Here is a 22,184-nt window from a genome sequence, read left to right as displayed (position 1 = left end):
AGGGCCAACAAGTGCTAAGCATCTCTGGGAACTCCTTCAAGATTGTTGGAAGACCATTTCCGGTGACTACCTCTTGAAGCTCATCAAGAGAATGCCAAGAGTGTGCAAAGCAGTCATCAAAGCAAAAGGTGGCTACTTTGAAGAACCTAGAATATAAGACATATTTTCAGTTGTTTCACACTTTTTTGTTAAGTATATAATTCCACATGTGTTAATTCATAGTTTTGATGCCTTCAGTGTGAATGTACAATTTTCATAGTCATGAAAATACAGAAAAATATTTAAATGAGAAGGTGTGTCCAAACTTTTGGTCTGTACTGTATATATATGTGTATATATATATATATATATATACATACAGTATATATATATATATATATATATATATATATACACACACTCACACATACAGTATATATAAATATATATATACATACAGTGGTGACCAAAAGTATTGGCACCCCTGCAATTCTGTCAGATAATACTCAGTTTCTTCCTGAGAATGACTGCAATCACAAATTCTTTGGTATTATTATCTTCATTTCATTTTTCTTCAATGAAAAAACACAAAAAGAATTGTCCTAAAGCTAAATTGGTTATAATTCCACACCAAACCTAAAAAAGGGGGTGGACAAAAGTATTGGCACTGTTTGAAAAATCATGTGATGCTTCTCTAATTCGTGTAATTAACAGCACCTGTAACTTACCTGTGGCACCTAACAGGTGTTGGCAATAACTAAATCACACTTGCAGCCAGTTAACATGGATTAAAGTTGACTCAACCTCTTTCCTGTGTCCTTGTGTGTACCACATTGAGCATGGAGAAAAGAAAGAAGACCAAAGAACTGTCTGAGGACTTGAGAAACCAAATTGTGAGGAAGCATGAGCAATCTCAAGGCTACAAGTCCATCTCCAAAGACCTGAATGTTCCTGTGTCTTCCGTGTGCAGTGTCATCAAGAAGTTTAAAGCACATGGCACTGTGGCTAACCTCCCTAGATGTGGACGGAAAAGAAAAATTGACGAGAAATTTCAACGCAAGATTGTGAGGATGGTGGATAAAGAACCTCGACTAACATCCAAACAAGTTCAAGCTGCCCTGCAGTCCGAGGGTACAACAGTGTCAACCCGTACTATCCGTCGGCGTCTGAATGAAAAGGGACTGTATGGTAGGATACTCAGGAAGACCCCACTTCTTACCCCGAGACATAAAAAAGCCTGACTGGAGTTTGCCAAAACTTACCTGAGAAAGCCTAAAACGTTTTGGAAGAATGTTCTCTGGTCAGATGAGACAAAAGTAGAGCTTTTTGTGAAAAAGCATCAACATAGAGTGTACAGGAAAAAAAAAGAGGCATTCAAAGAAAAGAACACGGTCCCTACAGTCAAACATGGCGGAGGTTCCCTGATGTTTTGGGGTTGCTTTGCTGCCTCTGGCACTGGACTGCTTGACCGTGTGCATGGCATTATGAAGTCTGAAGACTACCAACAAATTTTGCAGCATAATGTAGGGCCCAGTGTGAGAAAGCTGGGTCTCCCTCAGAGGTCATGGGTCTTCCAGCAGGACAATGACCCAAAACACACTTCCAAAAGCACTATAAAATGGTTTGAGAGAAAGCACTGGAGACTTCTAAGGTGGCCAGCAATGAGTCCAGACCTGAATCCCATAGAACACCCATGGAGAGATCTCAAAATGCCTGTTTGGAGAAGGCACCCTTCAAATATCAGGGACCTGGAGCAGTTTGCCAAAGAAGAATGGTCTACAATTCCAGCAGAGCATTGTAAGAAACTCATTGATGGTTACCAGAAGCGGTTGTTCGCAGTTATTTTGACTAAAGGTTGTGCAACCAAGTATTAGGCTGAGGGTGCCAATACTTTTGTCTGGCCCATTTTTGGAGTTTTGTGTGAAATGATCAATGATTTGATTTTTGCTTCATTCTCTTTTGTGTTTTTTCCTTGCAAGCAAATTAAATGAAGATAATAAGACCAAAGAATTTGTTATTGCAATCATTTTCAGTAAGAAACTGAGTATTATCTCACAGAATTGCAGGGGTGCCAAACTTAACATAACTGGTTTTTTTTGGTACTCTGAATAAACCATAGATTTGTGGAGTGAGTTGTGTCTTTTTTGCATCATTGTATGGTACATATAGCTTTTTGATTATATACAACATTTGCAAGGAGTCTGTATGGTCTCCCCGTGTTTGCGTGGGTTTCCTCCGGGTTCTCCGGTTTCCTCCCACACTCCAAAGACATACTGATAGGGAATGTAGATTGTGAGCCCCAATGGGGACAGTGCCTATAATGTCTGTACATTGTCTGAATTGTAAAGCGTTGTGGAATATGTTGACGCTATATAAATAAAAAGATTATTTATTATTCTCTTAATTTCTGGCAAGGTGGTCAGTAAACAACACTCTAGATTTTTTTCTTTGCGTTCACTGTGCAGAGATTAGAGCCGCTGCTGGATACCCTGTGATCATCCTACACTATTGTCGCGGGATTCTATAAGTTAAAAGGGATTGTTCAAAGCGAAAAACCCATTTAGAAACATGAAGCCTCGGGCTGCCTCGGTGTCTCTGAATTTAATAATGGGTGTCTTCTAATCTTCAAGCTGTCCGCCTCTAATCTTTCAATATTTAATATTGCCAGTCAGCTCTATGCCAGAAACTGAGTAAATGTAGCAGAATAACTACACTGATATTTCTATGTGTTGCGATGAGTTGCAATGTGCTGCTCTGTACTTGGTGTACTGTGATATTTTTCACTTGGAACAAGTTTTAGAAAGAAGTTTCTCACCCCACAGTCGAAACAATTAAACGATGAGTGGAAGTAGAGGCGGGGGCCCATCCCGTACATCTTGAGGGACATCTCCACCATAAATAATCCAAGAAACAGGAATTCTGCATAGTCTGTAAATACACCATATTCCCAGCCCACCAAAAAAACATGTTTTAGATCAATATTACAATTGTATATTCTGTATAATAAATGCATGGGACAATCCCTAACTGTGAGAGGGACAATGCAGGTGTCATAGACCTCGTGGAAGATTTAAACTTGGAGACATTTGGATCCTACACTTTTCTGAAAAGCATAATGTTTCAGGATATTTAAAAAAAAATGAAATGTTATAGCCCTGTGAAACAGCGGGGATACAAATCCCTGGATCCCCTCCTTCCAATTGCTGAAAGCACAGAGCAGATGCTCTCATCTTATGCATGAGCACACCAGAAACTTTCTAAGGATCACGCAAGCATGATCATGCATAGGCTGGGCACTTATTTCCCATGGTATGGCCAATCGGTGGGTGGTTTGAGCAGGTGGTGCTTCACAAAGGAAGAAAATCTGCAATATCTAAAGAGTAACCATTGTTTAATTTTTTTATTTCATAAATCAATAGTTCACATGGAAATAAGAAACGTTATAATATATCTTATAGGATAAATTTGCTTCTTTCTTCTCCAGGACTGATCATTAATTAACAAAATTCTCAATTCATGGGTAAAATGTGTCTTCAGTGAATACAGATTTTCACATTATTGAGATGGGAGATAACAGTTAGTGCTCATAGAGTTCTATGGAGAGGGTAGGAGCTAGAGGCAGACATAGACATTGTACTGAATTGACAGTTACACTTTCTCAGTCTTCACTGAATACAGAGTTTACAAAAGTGAAAGATCCGTCGTGGCAGAGAAAGAAGCTGATTTCTCTGAGTTGCTTATTTTCAGGGGTACTATTGATTTATAAAATAAAAATGACGGATACTCTTTAAATATTAATAAGTCATGCAGGATCATATCCCCAACACATTTGTTAAAATAAGGATACAGAGGACAGCTCCTTTAATATCAATATATTTTACAATGCTCTGTGAGCTCTATAGTTCTTTAAAGATCAGCTATGAATCAATACTTTCCTGATTATACATTTTTAATATATGCGTCTCACTTCTTAAAGCAAAACTTAATCAAACTTACATAGAATATTGGAGAGCCAGTGTGCCTGGTCATGGTGAACAATGGCCACGCAAGCAGTGTTGAGAGCTACCACTCCTAAGACCATCCAATAGAAAACCGGAGACTTGATCATATGGCGTATGGATATTCGTAGTAATCTTTCTTTATGACGAAAATAAGATGCACCGTCCATCTTGTTACTTTTAATACTAGCTCTTGCAAGAGGGGTGCCTGCACCGGGGACATATTGAGGATGATGTTATGGCACATACAGTCCAGTCTATAGAATACACATTATATCAAATCACGATTCACTATGAATCTACACCCACCGACAGAAGATATGTCAACACAATGGTCCTCGTTTGTGTCCCGGTTCATGGCTTCTGTTCTACTTCGTTTAATTGTTGCTCTCCTGAGAACTGTAGACAAAATATGGAGAATTTCATCCCCTCGATGCTCAGAAAACCAGATTATGGTGCACAAAGGACAGTTTAGTAGATTTTATCTTATAGGGAGCAGCAAAAATATACAAGTTGGACAGGATCCCAGGGAAATAAAGACTATAAAGGGCTTAAAGGCAAGAGAAATCAATGATCTTACCTTCTAAAGCTGAAGTCCCAGAATTTTTATTTTCTTCTGCTAACATAACTTCCTCTGAATGAAGACAAACATACAGATAAATGTGGCAGCTTTTAGGAGACAATTATAAACTGAACATAATCAGAAGTGAATACATGAACTACAATATTGTATGAAACGTGGTCAACGAATGGCCAGAGTGGTGGTCTGGGCTTATGAAATTGATGACCTATCCATAGGATAGGCCATCAATCAGATCAGTGGGAGTCCAACACCCAGGATCCTCATTAACAGCTACACACACACCCAACTACAGGCTCCACTGGACTCCTGCCTGGACTTTGTCCTTCTCACTCCACCCTCCAGACAGATCTCTCTCATCTGGACAGGTTACTCTAATGACAATTCAATCTAACTCCTAGCCTTTTCTTCTGAATTTCCTAATCTCAGCTGGGCTCCTTGGCCTTGACCCCCACAGATATAGCCTTGGTACACCTAAAGTGCCTGTCAACACTTCAGATGGCAAAATAGTGCTATGGTCTTGGGAGATAAATCTCAATCTTTAGTCTCTTCAGTTCTCCTTGCACCTCCACCTCTTTGGCACTGCACAAGCCTCCAAACATTTCCCAAGCTTGATCTTTATACGAGTACAGTGCTTATAAGAGTCTTCTCCTGCTCTCATTACAGGGAGCACTGCTCCACCAGAAAAGACAGTCACAGTGGCAATATATTTTCTGTAACCTAGGGCGGCAATAACTGTGCTTGTATCTTGTCACTATTCCACCACTCAGTGTGTCTTTGGACACAGTGAGTGACTGCTCAGTCATCCAATCTAGTGCACGGACGTGCTGTGATGTCAGTATTTTGATTGACAGCTCAGTCGTTCAATCGGAGACTGGGAGGTGTTCCCTGTCCTTAGTGATTGCCCAGCTATTTTACTAAGCTGATAGTCTCAGATAGCTGCCAGTGGTAGCTTTCAGCTCTGTGTGGTGTTTTCTCTGTGCTTTGTGCTCTGAATTCACACATTCTGATCTTTTGTTGCCACACCCTGGATTTGCCTATTGATTACCTGTTTGGATTACCCCTTTTGCCTTGACGCACACTGACCTTGGAATTCTGACTTTGGACTGTGACCTGACTACGCCTTTGTCTCTACACGCTTTCAGCTCAGTGTGGTGTTTTGTTTTGTCTGTGCTTTTGTGCTCTGAATTCAGACATTCTGATCCTTTGTTGCCGGACCCTGAATTTGCCTATTGATTACCTGTTTGGATTACCCCTTTTGCCTTGACGCACACTGACCTTGGAATTCTGGCTTTGGACTGTGACTTGCCTACGCCTTTGTCTCTTCCCTCTGCTTATGACGTACCCTTCTGGCTCTTGACCTCGGACTCCTTGGCTACCCTGACTCACAGCTTGTCTATAAGAAGTCACTCAGCGTCTCATGTCCAACCTTTAGTTGCATTCTCTGTCAGGTAGCGTAGCTCCTACCCGCTGAATTTTCACTCTGCCCCTCACCCCAAATGGTGGGACATCTGCCTGTATAAACCTTAGCCATATTGATGGCTTCATCCTCATACTAACCTCACCAGCACACCCTCCATCTAGTCTCATTACAGATTATACCCTATAAACCTGGGACAGCTAGGGCATGGCACATAGTGTATGAACTGCTCTCACCGGCTTTGCACTAATGATTGTGACGCACCCCCTGGGCCATATTCTTTAGGGGGAATACCCGGAGCCGGATCAGATGGGAGTTGTAGTCGCCGAGTGGCTGTGACCCGGTCCGTGCCCAGGGTGTCAAGCTCAGTTGTATGTGGCAGTCCTACAGATGTTATTAAGTTCTTTATTGTCGACTACGCCACCCGTTGTATTGCGGTCACTATGGCCGCCGCTGCAGCAGGGTCCGCTGAGGCTGATGGTGTTGGTGCAGCTTTTGGTAGTATAACCCCCAACGGGTGGGGTATAGCCTCAGGGGGTCAGGTGCAGAGGATGGGGTTTGTGGTGGTGCAGCGTAGATGTTAAGTGAAGACAGAGTCGGGTTGTGCAGTTTAGGGTATTTACTCACTGCTGATGTTCCGGTCACTCCAGCTTCAAGTGACCACCCGAGCCGTGCTGCGTCCACCAGGTCCTGGATTCAGCAAACCCCCAAACAAGTCCGGAGCGTGACCCTGAGCTCTCCTTCTGTCCTTTCCTCTGGCCGTCCCCACTAGTGATCCACCTAGGTCCAGCTCCCTCGGGCCTTCTGTTGGGAGACCCTTGGCCTTGGGTTCCCTGACCCTCCACGTGGTTTGCCTTCGGGGTGGATGTGGTGGGTGGCCGTGGCAGACGCTGCCCACGGCCTCCGGTCTCTGGCTAGGGTGTGCTTTTGCCCCCACCAGTTTGGGATCCGGTACCCTATTGCCGACTCTTCACCCGGGGATTGAATTTGGGTTCTCAGAGTCCTTTCTTTTTCCCCCTCTGGGTCTTTCCTTCTCTGCTCCACTCTCTCTCTGCAGGCTCATCTGGACCTCTGCTTCTTACTGACTCTGACAGACTGACCTTGATCTTAGATGGTGCCCACCTTATATACTCCCTCTATGTGTGAGCTCAGGTGACCAGCACCCAATGAGCTCCTAACTTTACCCAGGCTGCTCCCCCTATCTGCCCCTACACTACTTGGGATGTACCACCCCCCTCCCACTCCAGCCAGGAACAGACTCGGTCGTACCTGCACATTTCTAAGTGGGAGTACCGTCGGCCTGCCCCTCGGAAATGGGATGTGTGTAGTGCATGCAGCCTACCGAGCTCAGGTCCACACTCCATCCTTACCCGGGAGTGGAATATCACACCTCTGGGTTGAGGTGCAATACCCCTGTAGCAGCCGAATCCTCAGGGTGCTACATTCCCCCCTGGTAAATCACAGCACGTCCTCGGGCTGTAAGAACAAAACACCACAAAACATACAAATTTTTTTCATATAAACAACATAGTAAAAACATATAAAATATCATATATATATCAGAAAACTTTTCATATAAATAACATTCTCGTCGCCTCTGCTCCTCCTCCGGTCACTGTGCAACGTGTGACCGGGTAAAGTGCGACAGTCTTTTCTTGAAAAAACTCGTGGCTTTCCTGTAAAACCAGTAGGGAGCGCTTTAGGACGCGCAACTATATACAGGGGATATGGCCGCTCTCAGTCCTCGGCCAGGTATAAGGGAGGAATGACCGCTCTCAGTCCTCGGTCAGTGGGATTTAAGGGATAAACGGGTAAACAGTTCACACTTGCTGGTCCCAACGGGGACTATGATAGCAGCAGTAACAGTTCACTGTGCCCCGACGGGCAACTATATACAGCTTCTGCTCCGCTGTACTTAACGACGACGTCCTCCTGCTCTTTCTTTGTGGTTACCTTTAACTTCAGACCCGTCCGGGTCCTCTTGTTCTTCCTCCTCACACCGCAGCTCTTCCTCCGTCAGGCGATGCACATGGAGGGCGTAGGGTCCTTTGGCACACTTGTGCCGGGTAAAGGTGACCTCGTCCCCGATGTAAAGGTCACGACCTCTGTGTCCCTCCGGTAGGTGGGATTCAACGTCTCTCCTGGTCACGAAGACGTCGCCTGGGGTGCGGTGGTCTCGGATGAAGCCCCACCCATGCTGCATGTTAAACTTGATCACAGTCCCGGTGGTGCGGGGACTATGCGCTGCACGGGGGTCTCTCCTGGCCCGGCTCTTCTGCTCCGCGCTCCTTATTTGAGCTTGCTGTTCCCGGACCCGCCTCTCTCTCCGCTCCCTCTCAAAGACCTCGAGTTGTTGGCGGCAGCACTCAGCACGCTCCGCTGCAGCTGCCCGAGTCTCCTGAGTGAACCCCATGAGATCTTCTCCGGTGGGGTCCCACTCAAATTGGGCCTCTTCTAGCGGGGGCGAGATCCTCTTTACGGGCTTTGGAGCCGGGATCAGGGGTGCACACATGGCCCCAGCCTTCCTCTGCCGTTCCAGTTCATGATATTCCTGGGGCCAGATGAAAGGCTGCCCATCCGGGCACGTGTGTTGGGTAAACAGGTCCTCTCCCAGATGCGGCACTCTTGGTCTTATGGGCGCGGTGGTGTTAGCGCCCGGGTTGCCCGGGCCTTGCGGCCAGGCCTGGGGTATCTGGAAGGTGAAGGGCACCGTAAGGATAGCGGCGCCCTGGGCTACTTGGCACTGCGACCAGGCCGGTGGCTCCGCGGAGGTAGGGGGCGCTGTTGGTATTGCGGCGCCCGGGGGTACTAGGCCTTGCGACCAGGCTGGTGGTACTTCCTGCTTGGTCATGCTCGGGGTCGAGGCGTGTGACGTCACAGGGGTCGCGGCTGCGGCTTCCGGTTGAGGCCTAGTCTGTGGCGGTGACGTTGCGGTTACGGGCACGGCAGGGGGTACTTCGGGCTCTGCGACGGGGAGCTGGGGCAGGTACGCGGTTTCCCGGTTTGGGGTAGAGACGTCCCCTTTACCTGCCTCCTTTCGTTCGGCTCCCTTCTCGGCGCCGTCTCCGGCCTTCAGTCCTCCTGCGCCATCCTCAGAGGCGGTCTGTCTCCTCGTCTTGGGTGGCGTGCTCCGCTGACAGGTCTCGGTCTGCTGGGCCATCTCACGGCTCCACTCCGCCAACGTCTCTCGCTGCACCCGGGCCATCCTCCTTGCGAGGCCCTCCAGAGCGGTCTGTGCACACTCCCGGTCTCGGGGGAGCTGTGCTAGGACCTCCACTAGGCCTAGTGGGGTCGTTGCTTCCAGCAGGCTCCTGACCAACGGGTTGGTGCTGCTCTGCTCTCCTTCCACTGTTTCCAGCAGGCTCCTGGCCAGCGGGCCGGTGCTGCTCTGCTCTCCCTCCTCTGTTTCTAGCAGGCTCCTGGCCAACGGGCCGGTGCTGCTCTGCTTTCTCGCCATCTCCGGGTAAGCTCCTCCGATACTCTTCTCCAGGCTTCTTGCCTCCGGGTGCGCTCTCTCCAGACTGCTCCAGGCGGCACCCATCTTTGTTCTCTTCTTCTCAGTCCTCCCACTTCGAGGGCGGTCCCGGGGCCACTTGGTGATTGTCAGCTCCAGGGGCAGTTCTTTCACGCTGACAGACACCTCTAGCATCACAGTCTCTGTTGGTGGGGGCGGTTTCCACTTTTGGCGCCATTTTCGGTCCTGGCCCACGATGGGAGGTGGCCTCTTGCCACCCTCTGGCACGCCCATAATGGCGTCCGCTCTTCCAAGGCGGGAAACCTTTGGAAATGGTGGGAATCGTCTCCCAGTGGCGGGAAACTCTGCAGATGGCGGGAAAAAGCTGTTAATGGCGGACAACCGGCGGGAATCGACCTGTGATGGAGTCCGATGGCGGGGACCCTCCGGAACCGGCAGGAGACTTCTTTTTGAGGTAAACTCGTTCTTTTCTTCAGGCACGCAGTACCCGGGTGTTGCGGGCACGTAATCCTGCCGACTACGCCAAAGTTGACGCACCCCCTGGGCCATATTCTTTAGGGGGAATACCCGGAGCCGGATCAGATGGGAGTTGTAGTCGCCGAGTGGCTGTGACCCGGTCCGTGCCCAGGGTGTCAAGCTCAGTTGTATGTGGCAGTCCTACAGATGTTATTAAGTTCTTTATTGTCGACTACGCCACCCGTTGTATTGCGGTCACTATGGCCGCCGCTGCAGCAGGGTCCGCTGAGGCTGATGGTGTTGGTGCAGCTTTTGGTAGTATAACCCCCAACGGGTGGGGTATAGCCTCAGGGGGTCAGGTGCAGAGGATGGGGTTTGTGGTGGTGCAGCGTAGATGTTAAGTGAAGACAGAGTCGGGTTGTGCAGTTTAGGGTATTTACTCACTGCTGATGTTCCGGTCACTCCAGCTTCAAGTGACCACCCGAGCCGTGCTGCGTCCACCAGGTCCTGGATTCAGCAAACCCCCAAACAAGTCCGGAGCGTGACCCTGAGCTCTCCTTCTGTCCTTTCCTCTGGCCGTCCCCACTAGTGATCCACCTAGGTCCAGCTCCCTCGGGCCTTCTGTTGGGAGACCCTTGGCCTTGGGTTCCCTGACCCTCCACGTGGTTTGCCTTCGGGGTGGATGTGGTGGGTGGCCGTGGCAGACGCTGCCCACGGCCTCCGGTCTCTGGCTAGGGTGTGCTTTTGCCCCCACCAGTTTGGGATCCGGTACCCTATTGCCGACTCTTCACCCGGGGATTGAATTTGGGTTCTCAGAGTCCTTTCTTTTTCCCCCTCTGGGTCTTTCCTTCTCTGCTCCACTCTCTCTCTGCAGGCTCATCTGGACCTCTGCTTCTTACTGACTCTGACAGACTGACCCTGATCTTAGATGGTGCCCACCTTATATACTCCCTCTATGTGTGAGCTCAGGTGACCAGCACCCAATGAGCTCCTAACTTTACCCAGGCTGCTCCCCCTATCTGCCCCTACACTACTTGGGATGTACCACCCCCCTCCCACTCCAGCCAGGAACAGACTCGGTCGTACCTGCACATTTCTAAGTGGGAGTACCGTCGGCCTGCCCCTCGGAAATGGGATGTGTGTAGTGCATGCAGCCTACCGAGCTCAGGTCCACACTCCATCCTTACCCGGGAGTGGAATATCACACCTCTGGGTTGAGGTGCAATACCCCTGTAGCAGCCGAATCCTCAGGGTGCTACATTTGCATGTACCCACACATGCACACCTCACATCTTAAGTGTATAGAAATAAACCTGTTATCCAAAAACATACACATGCAATCCAACTGAAAAGGAACAAGAATCCAATGAGACAAACAAACATAACTCTGGATGGAGGGGCTAACATGTTCTCTCTTGTAAGACGGTTAACGCGAAAAAGTGACATCATTTTCAACTCTCTTCATGACACGTGCATGTAGACTTCTCTATAAAGCAAGTTGTAGCAATAATTTGTTGCATACTTTCCAGAATTCAATGCAGAATTTATGGTCTAATGTGCTAAAATGCAAATATCTAATGTGTTTCTCACATATCAAACCTTCAGGTTGCTCATGTCAGTGTTTAAACTGCATTAAAAATGGTGGGATTAAAGGGATTTGCTCCCTTGCCTACTGGCTTCCTGCTTGCCTGGGGATGGTGTGCTTCAGATTGATTGACAGTTCGTACCAGCAGCATCTTTGTGACTCTGGCCCAAACTGTGTGCTCTTCCATCCAATCTCAATAAGGCCAGCTTTATAGCAGTGATTATAAGCTCTATAGAGAAGCTGTGTTCCTTGTCTAGGAGACCGGCCACCATCGCTACACTACAGCAGTGGTCAGTAATCTAGGCAACGAGCAGTAAACTATGAAATTATAAGAGAGGAGAGGAATTTTAGTAAATTGCCGATTTGCAATTTTAACCATATGTGATGTGGCGACAACCCCTTTAATCTGGCGGATCAAAGATTTCACTCATTGTATATGAAATAGTAAAGGTTTCTACTGTGGCTCCATAAATTGCAATTTTCCTAAATAGCACCTTAAAAGACTATTAAAAAGGTAAATTTTGACATGAGGATTTTTGCAGTATTTTACTCACCAGCTTTATCTATCCAAGCCCGATATCCGTTCAGTTCCCTCTCAATCTGCTGCTGCCTGCGTAACTTCATGAAGGCCCGTCGGTTCTCCACACGTTCTCTTTCTTTGGCAAATTCACTGCAATGCGATGAGAGAAAAGAAAATGTTTTTTTGGGCTCCAAAACTACATAAATGTTACATAAAGGTTTGAGACCTACAGAGAATGGCAAAAGCTCTGGTTGGCCTCAACTACTGTATCTCTCGAAGGATGATTTGGGCAAACCTGTAAAGTGCTCCAACTCTCTACAAGACTTGTTGGGGGATCATATAGAATAAGGACTGATCATCACACCTGAAAAGTGAGGGAGCAGAAACAAGCTCAATGTGACCGGATAGTCAAGAAGGCCAAGGTCAGAAGCCAGGAGGGTACATCATAAACAGAGGGAAAAGATAAAGGAGAAGTCAGGTAACGTTCCGAGGTCAGAATACAAGGAGGATAGCAGATCAGAACAAAGGCGTTAAACAGGCGGATGGTCAGAATGAGGTCCAAGGTCAGGCAATGAAACATCAATTCACAGAACACAAGGAACAGAAAGATAAACCTCACACAAGCTGAATGTACTTCTGGCAGAGGTCTGGAACTAACAGGCCAGTTAAGTAGCTGGGCAATCACCTGGGACAATGAACACCTGGAGACACCCAGCACCTCCCAGTTTCAGATTGGACGGCCGAGCTGCCAATCAAAACACCAACAGCTCAGCACGCCCTTGCACCAGACTGGTTGACCAAGCTGTCAATCAAAGTACTGACAGCTCCAGCACACCCCTGCACAAGGTTGGACTGCGGAGCCATCAGTAACTGCATCCCAGACACACTGAGGGGTGGAATCATGACACACTATTCCTTCTGTTGAGTGAAGATCAGGAGACCCTCATATACATTACAATAATGTCAGTCAAACATGTCAATTTAGACAGAACCATCTACTTTAAGGTCTATTTGTGTCTCCGAACTTTCCTCCAACAGGTGATTCAAAGAGAGCAAAAGATTGGACTTGATGAATATCAACACCTGAAACTTTTGTTTCAGTGAGAGATCAGCTTACTGCACTCTCTCCACTGAAAAAACATGCACGCTCACCCAAACTGACTGTGCATGTACATGGTGGACATAGTTGTTGGCCAAACAAGTGTTTGGCTGATTCCTATATAAGTTTTAAGAACACCCCAAGAGTTGGAGAGAAACCACATTAGTAATTTTGCTTCTTCATGACACCATCACGCCTGCACATAGTTGTGTCATAAACTTCTCGATCATCTGTTTAAAGAAATATTCTTGATATTTTGCAAAACGAGGGCGGCAGACACTGTGATTCATGCTGCGATCCATCCTGATAATGGAGTTAGCAGGCAGAAGCCCATAGAGCTTTACATTGTGGGAACCCAAAATAATATTTTGGGGAATGCAGGAGCAACCTATTTCCAGACATACAATATATCTAAAAATGCATGCATTGCACTAAATATAATAAATACATATTCAATATCACTGCCGTAGAAAAATGCTGCAGTGCACATTTCCCTCCATCATGAATTAATCTGCATTTGCCCAGAGCTTTCTGGCGTTGTATTAACCATTATACACTGGAATATTCCAAATATTAAATATGAATCACAACTAAGGAAAATTTTGATATGATGCTGCAATCCCTATGGGCACTGCAGATATTCAAGGGTGCGAACCAATGTCTAGTTAGTACTAACCCATCAGACCCCAGTCCTCCTTCCCCCACCTAAAACTAGCATTGCAGCATAAACAATAAGCTGTTTACACATTCTGGAACTTTTGCTGTTGCCATGGAAACCAAGCGAAATGCGTAAAAACCGGGATAAGCAAATTCTAGATACACACGCTCCGATCAGTAAACCACCAGTCACACGGACAGAACAATAAAGCTGCATCACAATAACAGACAAATAGTGTGCAGAAACAATGGAAGATATCCATAGTTAGAAAGACTATAGGTAAATATAAAGGAAAAATTGCAGACATTTCCTACAAATAAAGGTGGTCAACATCTTCTAGTTCATGTATGTCCTTCTCTGATTAATTCATTATCTACATTTTCATTAATATTGATTGGGCTCACAAACTGATTTTGTTGAAAAAGTACCATGAAACTGCGATCACCATCTGTGAATATAAGAACTGTCCCGCTACCAATTGATTACAGATCCATTGATGACTTATTGACTGCAGACTGGGTACACCAGTGATTGGGTCCACTGCCTGGACTACTGCTACATCCTTCTCTATGACTACCCATCTAAAGCCCCCATACACATTAGATGGTTGTCGGCCGAACGAGGCTTTGGCTGATCATTCGGCCAGCAGCCATCTTGGCAATCTCTCTCATTGTAACATACCTGGTGGCGTCCTTGCATGGTGGTCCATCTCCCACTGTGCAAGAGCGCGCACTTGATCTCCAGTCCAGAATGTCTCTCTGGCTTCCCTCCTTTCTGTCTGTTTGTCTGTTTCTGCTGCTTAAGGGCGGCGCCCGATCACTTCCTGCTTTTTGTATCTGCTGTGGGTCACACCCCTTGTGCATCCTCAGCCTATTGCTGTCTGTCACCTGGTATATAGCTCAGCTGCTCCCATCTATCCCTGCCTGAGCATAGTGTTTCATTCAGTGTGTGCTTGCACTCTGAAGGTGCCAGGTCCCGTTCTTTGTCTCCTGCCTTGCGGTATCAGTTCCCGTGTCTGAACTGAGTCCTGTCTATGTCTCCTGCCTTGCGGTATCAGTTCCCGTGTCTGAACTGAGTCCTGTCTATGTCTCCTGCCTTGCGGTATCAGTTCCCGTGTCTGAGCTGAGTCCTGTTTTCCTGCCTGTTTTCCAGTTCTGTGTCTGAACTGTGGTCTGTTCTTGTGAACTCGCTTCTTGCCTGTTCTTTCGCCTTCTAGGGGCCATATTCCTAGATCTGCCTGTCTTGCCTTGCGGTTTCTGTTCCTGTCTGAACAGACTCCTGTTTGTGTTCCAGCCTTGCTGTATTTGTTCCCGTTCCTCTGTTTCCAGTTGTCTGTGCCTCGTTTCTTCTTTAGCCTTTTCTCCCTTTTCCCTCTATGTCTGTTTTCTGCATCTTTCTGCAGAGTCTGAACTTGCTCCTAAATTCCATCTCGTCGTCTCTGTACCTCTGTTGTGAATTTAGTGTACGCTCGCTACTTCTTTGTAAGTACTTTGTGTGCTTCTGGTTCTGCCTTTCCTTCTCCGTCTGTTCTTTGTGAACAGAGTCCTATCCCCTTGCCTTGTCTCGTTTACCGCTCTGCAGTTTCCGCTCTGCTCCTGCTTAGCTTGCCGCTCTTGCGGTTTCCGCTCTGCTCCTGCCTCGCCTACCGCTCTGCGGTTTCCGCTCTGCTCCTGCCTTGTTTACCGCTCTGCGGTTTCCGCTCTGCTCCTGCCGCCTTAGCCGCTCTGCGGTTTCCGCTCTGCTCCTGTCTTGTTTACCGCTCTGCGGTTTCCGCTCTGCTCCTGCCTTGTTTGCCGCTCTGCGGTTTCCGCTCTGCTCCTGCCTTGTTTGCCGCTCTGCGGTTTCCGCTCTGCTCCTGCCTTGTTTGCCGCTCTGCGGTTTCCGCTCTGCTCCTGCCTTGTTTGCCGCTCTGCGGTTTCCGCTCTGCTGCGGCCTTCTTAGCCGCTCTGCGGTTTCCGCTCTGCTCCTGCCTTGTTTACCGCTCTTGCGGTTTCCACTCTGCTCTTGCCTTGCTTGCCGCTCCTGCGGTTTCTGCTCTGCATCTGCTCGCTGCTCCGGCAGCCCTGTCCTGCTCTGCATCTGCTCGCTGCTCCGGCAGCCCTGTCCTGCTCTGCATCTGCTCGCTGCTCCGGCAGTCCTGTCCTGCTCTGCTTGTGCTCGCTGCTCCGGCAGTCCCGTCCTGCTCTGCTCTTGCCCACCGCTTCGGGCGTTCCCTCTCTGCTGTGTTTGGCTACCGCATCTGCGGTTCTGTTTCTGTGACCCAGTCTGTACTGGGTCTTGTCCTCTCTGTGCTCCAGCCCGTCCTTTCGGCCAGTACCTCCCTGCCTGCATACTCGCCTGTATCCACCCGTCTGCATACCTGCCGTGTTCGCTTATATCCACCAGTCTGTGCCAGCCTAACCTGCCTGTTCCAGTAATCCCTGTGTGGGTCAACCCCCGTGTCCGGAGTTTGACCTGGAGTAGCACCTGGTCCCTCTGCCCGGTTTCTCCCTGGTGCACTGGCGTCGTATGCCGTCGTGCCACCTTGGTCGGATCGGCCAGATACTTAGTCACGCCCCTCCAGGCACTCTCCGGTTCATGGTCCAGTGGAACCACTTCTCCCGCACACGCCAGTCAGTCCGGGCATGTGCATAACAGCATGCTCAGGCCATGGTTCCCGTTGAGCCCCACGGCCTTCGCTCTCTGAGACGTTTTCCAGCTAATACGTGCATTAAAAATAAATAAATACATTTTTTTTTTCTCTAGCCGAGTTCCAGGCGAATTACACACCCGTCCAGATGGAGCTTTCTGCACCCGTTCCTGCGGATCCGCCCCAGTACTATGGGGATCCTAAACTAAGTCGTACATTTGTGGAGCAATGCATGCTACACTTCAAGTTCTACCCTCTTTCTTTTCCTTCTGATTGGTCTAAAGTGGCATTTATAATTGACTACCTAGCGGGTGATGCCTTGAAGTGGGTCACCCCCCTATGGGAAGCTTGGGATCCTATCGTCCTTGACCTGCAGGCCTTCCTGGTGGCTTTCCTAATTGTCTTCGATGACCCCATTCCTGGAGTCCCTGCTGAAGCTGCATCTGCTCCCGCGGATCCACCACGGTACTACGGGGATCCAAAACAATGCCGTGCGTTTGTGTGGCAATGCTTGCTGCAGTTCCGGTTCTATGCCAATGTTTATTCTTCCGATCGGGTTAAGGTGGGATTTATAATGTCCAACCTAGCGGGTGATGCCTTGGAATGGATCAACCCCCTATGGGAAGCACAGGATCCTATCGTTCTTGACCTACAGGCCTTCCTGGTGGCCTTCCTTTTGGCTTTCGATGATCCTAACCCTGAAGCCCCTGCTGAAGCTTCACTTCCCTGTATCCCGGAGCAGCCCCGACGGGTAATGTGCATAGGTAGCGCACAAGTTCTCCTGCCCGAAAAGACTGTTGCTTGCCCTGAATCCACTCAGGATGACTACACTCTCCGGAATACTTCTCCCAACCTCAAGAGGCAGTCCAGACGTGCTAGACGTAGAGGCAAGCCGTCACGCCAGAGTCTGTCCTCCCAGAGACCTCCTGACCCCTACCTTGAAGTCCCTACTGAAGCTTCATCTCCCTGTATCCCGGAGAAGCCCCAGCGGGTGATGTGCGTGGGTGGTGCACCAGTTCTCCTGCCAGAAGAGACTGCTACCCATCCAGAGTCCACACAGGAGAGCTTCCTGCACCTGGCATCAGATACTACACCCACTTTAACCAGTGTGCATGTCCAAGGATGCTCCGAAGCTGTGATTACCTCCGAGTCTGTAGACCTCTACTACCTGGCGGAGGACCCCCTGTTGCCTCCTGAATCCTCCGGGATACCACTCGATGACAATTGGAGAGAGACTTCCCTACACCCGGTACCCGATACTTCGTCTGCTCAGTCCTGTGGGCCTGACAATGGGTGCCTCAAAGTGGTAGTTACTCCCGAGTCTCTACACCCCTCTGACCAGGCGGAGGACCTCCAGTTGTCTCCAGAACCCTTCGGGGTGCTACCTGGTAGCGAAAGGACAGAGACTCTCCTATTCTCTGTACCTGATACCTCGCTCGCTTCGTCCAGTGAGTCCAACTTAGTGTACTCCGAAGCAGAGGTTACCCCCGAGTCTCTACACCCCTCCGACCAGGCGGAGGACCTCCAGTCATCTCCTGAACCCTTCGGGGTGCTACCTGATAGCGAATGGACAGAGATTCTCCTTTACTCGGTACCTGATACCTCGCCCGCTTCTTCCAGTGAGTCTGACCTAGTGTACTCCGAAGCAGAGGTTACCCTCGAGTCTCGGTACCCCTCCAACCTGGCGGAGGACCCCCAGTTGTTTCCTGAATCCTCCGGGGTACCACCAGATAACAAAGAGACAGTGACTTTTCCTCATTATGTATCTGATAACCCGTCTATTTCTTCCTGTGAGCTTGACAAGATGTACCTCGAAGCAGAGATTACCCCCAAGTCTCTGTCTCCCTCCAACCCGGTGAAGGACTTCCAGTTGTCTCCTGTACCTTCTGGGGTGCCACCTGAAAATATGTGGAGAGAGACTTCCTTGTGTGCTGTTCCTGGTACTCCACCCGTTTCGTCTGTTGCTAAGGATGGCTGGATAGGAGGTAGCATCCTAGCTAACCAGATGAGATCAATTTTTCCTGTGGACAGTGGAAGTGATCTCCTTGAAGTGAACGACTGGTCCTCGAATTCCCTGCGGAAGATTCTGGCAGGCCTGAAGAAGAGGGGGCGTAAGGGGGGGGGTACTGTAACATACCTGGCGGCGTCCTTGCATGGTGGTCCATCTCCCACTGTGCAAGAGCGCGCACTTGATCTCCAGTCCAGAATGACTCTCTGGCTTCCCTCCTTGCTGTCTGTTTGTCTGTTTCTGCTGCTTAAGGGCGGCGCCCGATCACTTCCTGCTTTTTGTACCTGCTGTGGGTCACACCCCTTGTGCGTCCTCAGCCTATTGCTGTCTGTCACCTGGTATATAGCTCAGCTGCTCCCATCTATCCCTGCCTGAGCATAGTGTTTCATTCAGTGTGTGCTTGCACTCTGAAGGTGCCAGGTCCCGTTCTTTGTCTCCTGCCTTGCGGTATCAGTTCCCGTGTCTGAACTGAGTCCTGTCTGTCTCCTGCCTTGCGGTATCAGTTCCCGTGTCTGAGCTGAGTCCTGTTTTCCTGCCTGTTTTCCAGTTCTGTGTCTGAACTGTGGTCTGTTCTTGTGAACTCGCTTCTTGCCTGTTCTTTCGCCTTCTAGGGGCCGTATTCCTAGATCTGCCTGTCTTGCCTTGCGGTTTCTGTTCCTGTCTGAACAGACTCCTGTTTGTGTTCCAGCCTTGCTGTATTTGTTCCCGTTCCTCTGTTTCCAGTTGTCTGTGCCTTGTTTCTTCTTTAGCCTTTTCTCCCTTTTCCCTCTGTCTGTTTTCTGCGTCTTTCTGCAGAGTCTGAACTTGCTCCTAAATTCCTTCTCGTCGTCTCTGTACCTCTTTTGTGAATTTAGTGTACGCTCGCTACTTCTTTGTAAGTACTTTGTGTGCTTCTGGTTCTGCCTTTCCTTCTCCGTCTGTTCTTTGTGAACAGAGTCCTATCCCCTTGCCTTGTCTCGTTTGCCGCTCTGCGGTTTCCGCTCTGCTTCTGCCTCGCCTACCGCTCTGCGATTTCCGCTCTGCTCCTGCCTTGTTTACCGCTCTGCGGTTTCCGCTCTGCTCCTGCTTAGCTTGCCGCTCTTGCGGTTTCCGCTCTGCTTCTGCCTCGCCCACCGGTCTGCGGTTTCCGCTCTGCTCCTGCCTTGTTTACCGCTCTGCGGTTTCCGCTCTGCTCCTGCCTTCTTAGCCGCTCTGCGGTTTCCGCTCTGCTCCTGCCTTGTTTACCGCTCTGCGGTTTCCGCTCTGCTCCTGCCTTGTTTACCGCTCTGCGGTTTCCGCTCTGCTCCTGCCTTGTTTGCCGCTCTGCAGTTTCCGCTCTGCTCCTGCCTTGTTTGCCGCTCTGCGGTTTCCGCTCTGCTCCTGCCTTGTTTGCCGCTCTGCAGTTTCCGCTCTGCTGCGGCCTTCTTAGCCGCTCTGCGGTTTCCGCTCTGCTCCTGCCTTGTTTACCGCTCTTGCGGTTTCCACTCTGCTCTTGCCTTGCTTGCCGCTCCTGCGGTTTCTGCTCTGCTTCTGCTCGCTGCTCCGGCAGTCCTGTCCTGCTCTGCTTCTGCTCGCTGCTCCGGCAGCCCTGTCCTGCTCTGCATCTGCTCGCTGCTCCGGCAGTCCTGTCCTGCTCTGCTTGTGCTCGCTGCTCCGGCAGTCCCGTCCTGCTCTGCTCTTGCCCACCGCTTCGGGCGTTCCCTCTCTGCTGTGTTTGGCTACCACATCTGCGGTTCTGTTTCTGTGACCCAGTCTGTACTGGGTCTTGTCCTCTCTGTGCTCCAGCCCGTCCTTTCGGCCAGTACCTCCCTGCCTGCATACTCGCCTGTATCCACCCGTCTGCATACCTGCCGTGTTCGCTTATATCCACCAGTCTGTGCCAGCCTAACCTGCCTGTTCCAGTAATCCCTGTGTGGGTCAACCCCCGTGTCCGGAGTTTGACCTGGAGTAGCACCTGGTCCCTCTGCCCGGTTTCTCCCTGGTGCACTGGCGTCGTATGCCGTCGTGCCACCTTGGTCGGATCGGCCAGATACTTAGTCACGCCCCTCCAGGCACTCTCCGGTTCATGGTCCAGTGGAACCACTTCTCCCGCACACGCCAGTCAGTCCGGGCGTGTGCATAACACTCATACACAGGAGCGCTCATTCAGCCGATCACTCCTGTGTACTCTATGGAAGGGCATGATGTCCGGATAAATTGTGGTTTTCCTGCGCTGCTGGTATACTCACAAAAAAATCTTGGGGGAATTTTAATTCTTCTTATTGTGGCTTTGCTTTTAGTTTAGTGTTAGGACTCGCAAGTATGAGGACCCTTGATGCGGGTTGCGAGCTTGCGTATTCTGGCCAAAATATTGACCAATACCTTATGGGGTGCACTCAGATAGTACTGGGCAGCCCACCTAAATCTAATAGTATGGACATAACTAATAGGCTGTAAGCCGGATACTGTGCACTACCCAAGTGTGAACAGCACCCTATACAAGTCTATTTTGTGTGCAATTCTAATACTAAGCAATCACCCCCTCCATGAACTGGCAGGTTGTGAGTCGCTTTTTCATCAGTATTTTGCACCTGCGTTACCGCTGTGGCGCCCCAGAGGGTTCAGTCGCCACAGGGGTACTGCACCTCAGAACGAGGTGTGGTATCTCCTCTCCCAGGTAAGGATGAAGTACCACACAGGACCCCAACCACACACTCAACACTACACCACTCCAGTTCTGAAGGGGGCCTAAAGCACCATAGTGCTGCCCCGGGCCTGAATGGAGGAGTTGGGGGGAACCAAAGTTAGGGGGAACCACGTAGTGAGTGAGGGTGGAGGAAGCATTTACTTAAGCACTTAATTAGAATTCTTTTTAACTGGAGTCCATCTTTATAACAAGGTCTTTGGTCGTGGGTCTTTGGGGTCGGCAAGTCAGCACAAAGCTGCACCCGGCTGAAGGGTCCACGGTTCCCGGTCTCAGGCCTCGAGACGGGGGGTCGGGGCAGAGTTATAACCGGCTCTGTCCCCGGTCAGGGTCCAACCAAGAAGGTCCAGGAGGGGAGCAGAGGAGATAGGCTCCACAGGCGAAAGGTTCTCAGGGGGTGCGGACGGAGCGGAGTCGCCACCTGCATACCTTATTCTGGCCCTGCCAGAGAGACCCGCCGCAAGAGGGGGTACCGGTCTCCGATTATCTGACTTTGCACTTCACGTCTCTGTCGGAAAAGTCCAGAGGCTTATGTGGATCCCAGGGGGATACAGACGGAGCGGAGTCGCCACCTGTATGCCCTAATCTGAGTTTATCCAGAGGGACCCGGCCTTACACCACGTTCTCACCATAAGTCACCAAAAAGGGCACCCAGTCGGTCTGGGAACTACACGTTAACCACAAGGGACATGGCAGTACCCGTACGGGACTCAGTGGGGGACACAAGGCGGGAGAAGTTCAATAAGAGAGGAACACACTAGAGCGGGGGTCCTGTCAAGTGCTCCTGAACTACCTGGAGTGTGCTGAACCCCACCCTGGCGGCCGCAGCTCGCCGTGTGACAGCAGAGAGGAGCTCTGAGCTGAGAAAACACTACCGTGAGTAAAGACTTGGATGACTTCAACTACTGCCTCTGTCTGTTCTTTCCTCCGCGGCTCTGCAACCGCCAACGCTTTACTCTGCATTCCTCTCTACACTGCCCTAAGGCACCGCTCCACCTGTGGGGAGCAGCACCAACTAAGCTGCCTGAACATCGGCCTCAGAGGACTGTCGCAGCGCTGGTGGTCCTCACCAGACACCACGGGTGGCGTCACGAACATTCCCATTTCCCATACAA

At 49.6% G+C, this 22,184-nt stretch overlaps 1 protein-coding gene across 7 annotated transcripts in view; it reads right to left on the bottom strand.

The window, feature by feature from the left end:
- CACNA1E (calcium voltage-gated channel subunit alpha1 E) overlaps positions 1–22,184 on the bottom strand; it is a 1,192,401-nt gene that overhangs the window by 136,174 nt on the left and 1,034,043 nt on the right. For all 7 annotated transcript variants that reach the window (XM_073643295.1, XM_073643291.1, XM_073643293.1 and 4 more), the window contains 5 exons: positions 12,048–12,163; positions 4,558–4,611; positions 4,287–4,376; positions 3,976–4,185; positions 2,795–2,907 (listed from right to left, as the gene is read on the bottom strand). In XM_073643295.1, the coding sequence (XP_073499396.1) occupies positions 2,795–2,907; positions 3,976–4,185; positions 4,287–4,376; positions 4,558–4,611; positions 12,048–12,163 (583 nt within the window). The remainder of the gene's footprint in view (positions 1–2,794; positions 2,908–3,975; positions 4,186–4,286; positions 4,377–4,557; positions 4,612–12,047; positions 12,164–22,184) is intronic.

Source organism: Phyllobates terribilis, unplaced genomic scaffold, assembly GCF_046119375.1.
Source record: "Phyllobates terribilis strain yellow unplaced genomic scaffold, ASM4611937v1 Scaffold_8__6_contigs__length_399053987, whole genome shotgun sequence".
In the NCBI taxonomy this organism is placed as follows: Eukaryota; Metazoa; Chordata; class Amphibia; order Anura; family Dendrobatidae; genus Phyllobates; species Phyllobates terribilis.
Note: the sequence above shows the minus strand (reverse complement) of the source record. Positions and strands in the feature narration are given on the sequence as shown.